The sequence below is a fragment of the Limulus polyphemus genome, unplaced genomic scaffold (assembly GCF_000517525.1).
Source record: "Limulus polyphemus unplaced genomic scaffold, Limulus_polyphemus-2.1.2 Scaffold1568, whole genome shotgun sequence".
Taxonomy (NCBI): domain Eukaryota; kingdom Metazoa; phylum Arthropoda; class Merostomata; order Xiphosura; family Limulidae; genus Limulus; species Limulus polyphemus.
In genome coordinates, this window is record NW_013667178.1 from 60,405 (window position 1) to 67,456 (window position 7,052).

The 7,052-nt window shown below is 33.0% G+C and overlaps 1 protein-coding gene across 1 annotated transcript in view; it reads right to left on the bottom strand.

The window, feature by feature from the left end:
• The window catches only part of LOC106464138, an 8,591-nt gene extending 1,785 nt beyond the window's left edge, over window positions 1-6,806 (bottom strand). Inside the window, exons 1-5 of the mRNA XM_013924247.2 lie at window positions 6,326-6,806; window positions 4,330-4,382; window positions 2,141-2,254; window positions 1,830-1,880; window positions 1,397-1,423 (exon numbers count right to left, since the gene is read on the bottom strand). Coding sequence (XP_013779701.1) covers window positions 1,397-1,423; window positions 1,830-1,880; window positions 2,141-2,254; window positions 4,330-4,382; window positions 6,326-6,431 — 351 coding nt within the window. The 5' untranslated portion in view covers window positions 6,432-6,806. The remainder of the gene's footprint in view (window positions 1-1,396; window positions 1,424-1,829; window positions 1,881-2,140; window positions 2,255-4,329; window positions 4,383-6,325) is intronic.
• Window positions 6,807-7,052: the final 246 nt, after the last annotated feature.

Below are 7,052 nucleotides of genomic sequence, written 5' to 3' on the forward strand. Positions count from 1 at the left end.
GTTTTAACATGAAAATTACTTTGCACACGGACTATTCAAAACAAATACTCAATATACTTATGGACAAATCTTTATTTTATTTTATGTAGAGTACTTCACTAAGAAATATGATTTTATATGTGAAAGACTTGTAATATTAACCAAAAGACTGCCAAATTTCGTGAAGATATACCCAATATATTGAGAGTTATAAGTATTAAATTTATATCAGCTTTAAACGAGTAAAAAAGGTCGCGTGACTCGATCCGATTGACAGACCCCGTGTTAAGATTAATTAATTAAAGAGTGACATAAAGCAGTAAAATTTTTGATTCCAGATCAACGGATAGAACTGCTGTTTGGCGTATCATTTATCCGCAATTAAAGATTGTCTAACGATATTGTACCTTTTTGTCTATCAAATTAACTTACTATAAACGTTTCAACAGATTTCATAATATATCAGAACTGTGTGAAATTACAAAAAGATATAAAGAACAAAACATATTGCAAAGGATTTTACATTATTTCTTAAGTTTAATATATTTATTTATAATAAGACACTAAACTAAAGTAAACTTTGTAATAATGTGATATGTTATAACATCAAACCAACCCTTCTGTAACTTTATTTCTATAAAATTCAATTCTATTCATAATACTTAGCTGTCTGTTATGTTCCTTCCCGACTACTTGACATCAGTCTTACTAATACTTTCCTGGTAACCGCCAACTTTAAAGTTTCTCGATATCCTCAATAGCTTGTTTGGCCATATATATGGATATCAGTGTATAAGTTGAGCTTTTATGGGTCGATGGCCTGACATATAGAGTGGTACTTATATAATGTATTTGATGTGACTGGCGGATATTAGGCAAGATACCTTTGTATCTGCGTTGCCTATATATCCTGGTACTTGTCTGAAATTCTCGTTTTATTTTATAAGAGTTTGGTTTACTTCATACTTCCAGTGAAGAAAGTCAAGTTTTTGGCATTGTTATAGTAATTGAATAATAAATTGTAAGATGTACCAAAACCAAAATATACAGCTCATGCATTGTACCTATTGCCAGTGTATAACGTAAACCTTAATAAAGTTTGTTTCACTAAAAATTTTGACGTTCGTCTCAATCTCGGGTGTTTACATAGATCCTTCATTTCAACACTGTCCGGCCTTATTGACAACTTCACTTTCTTTTCATTTAAGCACACTGCTTGCAAATCAAATACTGCGATTCTCTTCTTATTGTATAGTTAACTTACATGTGTATATCTCTAAATAGAACATCACAGTACAAAAATCTAATACTTTCTTATAGTAAAGAATCTGCTAAAGTTTGTGCTGTTAAATCTATAGAACTCTATTCCACTATTATTTTTAAAATCCTTTAAACTTTAAAAAAGATTTATACTTACAATTTCTTGTTTAGTACTTTCGTCAGTCTGTGTATAGTTAAAAACATAATATTAGAAAGTTGTAAAAGTGCATTTCATGACTTTTATTAGTAAAGTTTCAGAATAAGTGAAAAGAATGGACAGAAAAAATAGACCAAACACAAATAAATGTCCTAAATGCAGAAAGTAAAGACATTTCTACATTTCATTGTTTACCTAACACACACACATTAAAAATAGTGTATCTATGTAACTACACACAAATAATAATAATAGTAATAGATCACTGCATATGTATATTTTTCCTTTTTACCAAAATCATTTTGTGGATATAAAGGTACGTCTAAATCTTCTTAACCTGTTAACATTAAACTCCTAAAACATTGAAAAAATCCGAACGTCTAACATGTGCTAGTGAATAATATATAAATATAAAATAATAAAATGTTCTTACCTTACTTGTCTTTTGACTCTTATCTTCTTTACTTTTCATACAATACCACAGCTGGATGAAATAAAAAAAATAGAAAACACCTTGTTCTAATTACGAATCAACACGATTAATAAAAATATTTATGTGGGTTATTCAGACAGTCCTACATTGTTGAGATGATCTACTGAATTGTATATCGTGCATAATGAAATTTATTACAAGACACTCAAGTAAATGTATGTATTATAAAACACACATTTTATTGATATAAGCCAATTAAATCATAAGAAACTATATGTCCGCTATCTAAAATACCTATGGAATGGACTTACTGATTTGCCTATTTCAGTTGGAGTTTCTGCACACATCTCTTTAAAAGCCAGTTCGTCATCCTTGTTGCCAGATAAATGTTTCATTTTACATTTGTCCCATTCCTTGAATTGAGCCTGTTTAAGAAGAAAGCAGGGATACCATCACGCTATGAGTAACTTTCTCTCTCTCTCTGATCACACACACACACACACACACAAATTGAAAAGAAAAGAAAAATTGAAACATCTACCAGTTTGAATAAAACTTCTTCCTGTAAAAAAAATAAGAGCATTCACGCTGAGCATGCAAACCTCGTGTAATTTCATTATCAGATGACTAGAGTGTGATCCTTAAAAACTAACTTCATCTTCAAATACCATGTATTTTAGAAAGGGTCTAATACAATTTCAGAAGTGGAATAATAGTGTGGGCCCATCTATAACAAAAACTATATAAATTGTTGTTGCGTCAAGTGCAACCATCTCTAAGGTGATGTGAGCATAGAATGAAACTCAACCCGTAACATGCTCAGGGTTCAGAAACTGTTGGACACCATAACAAGGTGTTTAAAAACAAATACTTTCATACTAGGAAAAATGGATTTGAAAGGGAGTAAAATGAAGACTCAGGTCTAGTGATGAAAAGGGATCTTAACCATAATAGATGGATGTGTGGAGACAGCCTACAGCGCCAGATCACTTTGTTTCAACTATAAGGTTCTGTTTTGATAAACCGTATTTTGTAAGTATAAGAACTTGGTTTGATCATTGAACTGAAAGGCACGGTAACATCTTCTCGTGATAAGGGTTTGAAGCAGACTGGTTTGTCGAACATTAGGTAGCATTCTGTTATTGTACTTAGATGGTCTTCCCAATCGCCAGACCTTTCTGTAAAGTTCACCATGATTGGTGAAATTCGAAACAACTGAAACTCTGATATACAGTAAAAAGCTACTTTATAGTTTACAATTATTATGCGTTTTTATTTACAAGATAAAGTAAATAACGAACAGTTTACTATAGTTTGTTTATCCAGCGTGTAGACAGCGTATTAAGCATACGCTTAAGGTACTTCGTAAAACAAATATGTGTACGATATTAATATTGAAAGAAATAACAACGAAACTAAATTGGTCAAAGCAAACTAACTTAACTGTATAAGCTCTTTGCGGATTTACCTTGCACTCAAAGTAACACGTTTGATCTTTCTTAACTGGAGGAAAGAATTAAAACACATCTTAATTATTCGAGGTTGGCAAGTTCCTCCATGCGACACAAAACGTCGTAAGTATAACTTTTGACTACTAAACCTAACACTAATTATATATCTTTCATTCTGTAAACAAGCCTATCAAAATTGATTACGTGAGATATAATCCTATTTCCATTATATACAGCGCAAGCTAAAGAATTAACGAAACGACAGTGACTATCATATTTGAATGTTTGAAATACCACGTGATGTGATTATAGGATAGTAAAGAATGTATTATTCAAATTAAATTAGAAGTAAAATTTTAAAGTTCCAGTGATTTGTTTATTTTTATGTTCCTTATATTTGAGAATCCATTCACTCAACGCTGAAAACACACATTCACACGTGTAAGATGTACATGTATAATGAACAAAAAACGATAAACGTTTCTGGGTCACTCTTGAGTGGATAATATGCGAATAGCGATATTATCTTCCCTCCTGATCAACACCGGTTAATGACTTGGACTTCACTAGAGATGAGGAGTTTCTGAAACCACGTTGATATAATTAATTCCTTGTCATGGATATACAAATCAGTGAAAACGTCGCTACTACTAATAGCTATTTCCAACACTGTGAATAGATCAGTATATATATATAAAAATAGGAGCTTAACTAGCTACGAGACCATATCCTTCGTTTATTTCTTGACTTCCTTTTTTCTCTCTTTCTCTCTCTCTTACACACACACTCACACACACACATATATATATAAATTGGAAGTTATATCTTTCAACTTAAGTTTGACCTCGGTAGAATATTGGTTACAGTGATGTATATACAAATATTGGTTCTGGTTACAGTGATGTATATACAAATATTGGCTCTGGTTACAGTGATGTATATACAAATATTGGTTCTGGTTACAGTGATGTATATACAAATATTGGTTCTGGTTACAGTGATGTATATACAAATATTGGTTTTGGTTACCGTGATTTATATACACTTACCTCTGGTATAAGACTCTCGCACGTTTTTACCATCTTCTTAACAGCTTCATTTTCTGAAAATAAAAGAATGAATGTCAGCATTTCACATCTGATAAGAATATATTGTATTAAATACTATATATGCAAACCTTCCCACTGTTTATTTCGAAAGAAATTAATTGTTATCTAAATATTAATTTATGAATTCGCCTGAAGCTTATTTTGCATCCAAGTTAAACTTCTATGAATAACACAGTGAATTGATTATAAGATGATTTGAGAGTTATTGTTATTTTTCTTTAAAAAAGCTACGAAATGAGCTACATGAACTCTGTCCATCTCGGAGAATCGATCCCACATTTTTTAGCCTTGTAACTCCTCAAACTTATTCCTGTCCAACCGAAGAACTAATTTCAAAGAAATATGCCATGTTAAAAACATTATTTATAGAAAAAGGCTTCAAAAACAAAAAACATGTGAGCTCTGTGTCTTTTAATACGTTAAAGTAGCATGAGGCATATGTTTCTGATCCACACGAAAAAAGGGGAAATACGTGCAGTTACACAAGTATTTACTGAATATACCTTTTAAGCTGAATAATTATGAACATATATATAGAGTCTGAGTACATTATATTCAAAATATTTAGGAGCTTCGTCACAATAATTCATGCTCTGTCTAACGACCATACAACAGTTTCTATTGCAAAAGGCTTCGTCGTAAGGCCGTCATGTCCAAAGTAAACCTTTCTTCCCTCACTGCTTATTTTTCATATTTCATCTAGTCTAAGGTGACGACGGTTTTTCAGCACCCGTTTCAACAGTCAGATTGCACAGAAATTCATAAGTGCTGCATCCGGCGACTTACCTGGAATAGCATGAATACCTGTTTCGTTTTCTAGCTGCTTGATGTATGCGACAATTGAAGAGGTCTTATGACTATAAGACTGATCTTGGCGAACCTATTCATTGATTTTATTGTTTCTAGACGGAAATACTTTTTAGTTATGTTGCAAGCTGTTGCTTGGAAACATGGACGGCTTTTGCCACTGATATTTGTGTTCGTGGATTCTCACCTGTTACAAGATGCCTCACTTTGCTTACCGCGGCTAGTGTACGACTTGTTGCACGTATCTTTCTCAATGTTCCTGGTACCCCAAGTTAATCCACATTCCTTTGTTTGTTATGAATATTTTTCATTGGAAAAGGGTGTTACGTACTCTTCCCAAAAGTGGTGAACTGTGGTGGCATCACACTAACTACAAAACTCTAAATAATGTCAAAGTGTAGTCCTGATACATGTCGTTCCACTGCGACTTTTGACTGAGGGTATACTGATTTGTCTATTAAAAATAATTTCAATATAACTTACTCAACCCTCTCTACTTAAATAATATATGTATACAAAAGTATGCATTTGCAAGCAAAAACTAATCATAAGGTAAAAGTATTTGCTCAGCTTCAGATTATACCTATAGAAAATAATCATTATGCTAATTACGTTTTTGATTTAGAAAACTTTGTGGTTTGGTTTGAATTTTGCGCAAAGCTACACGAGGGCTACCTCCTCTAACCGTACCTAAGTTAGCAGTGACAAGAGTGAAAGCAGCTAGCTAGTCAACACCACCCACTGCCAACTCTGGGACAACGCTTTTACCAAGAAATAGTAGGATTGACCGCACATTATAACGTCCCCACAGTTGAAATGGGGAACTTGTTTGGTGTGACAGGAATTAGAACCCGCAGTTTACGAGTCGAGCACCCTAGCCACCAGGCGCTAGAAAATCTTTATGAAATTACCCTAACGGATTTTTTTAAAACGATATAGCAAGATAACGACTTGTTTTACAAAAGTTCGAAACTAACATACAATAATGCATAAATAACTTTGGTTTTCATTTCTATAACGTTTAATTTAACATTCGTTATACGTATGTGTCAACTAAATCAATAAGTATAAAACTTAAGTAAGCTTTCAGCAGGCAAACCAGTACCCGTATGTTAAAACCTAAACTTACCAGTTGTATATAGCAAGCACGTGGCTGCTCTTTCGTCTTCTTTAGTAGCAGTAGCAATCTCTAGCATAAAGCTAGCCAGAAAAAACCCAACGACGTTTATCCTCATGATGATAGTTTTTGTGAGCAAATCTTGATGCACTGGTCAGTAATTCGAAACCTGTACGAGTAGTTGTACACTTTGAATTACAGCAAGAACAAAGCTGAGTCTTTGAAATACTTCTATGCGCATAAACTCAATCAAAAATGAGCATGTATTTTAGAAGGTTGTGGTTTTATTTCGTTGTGAACAGGATGTTTATTCAGGAAAACAAATATAACCATTTGTAGTCACAGCTGCACAGGCTCCGTTACTTGGAAAACATTACTTGATGCTTACTTGAACCAGAGAAAGTATGACTAAACCACAATATATCAGCTGTTCAAACAGACAGACACAGGTTGTTTGAAATTCTGATGTGAAATTTCATTAAGCGTAGTTTCCCAGAAAATATCTGACCTTATTTAAATGTTAGGAAAACACGAAGGTTCAATAAATCCATTTAACATAAAAATACCATACTCTATAACCCAAGCGCTTTCGAAACGCGAACCTTTCTTCTTTAGGAGCAAACTGTTTTCCCCTGGAGAAGAAAAGTTCAACTTTCGAAAGCGCTCGGGTTATAGAGTATCGTATTTTTGTGACCTTATTTAAAAGTTTAATTGAACATACTGAAAAAATAATATTACC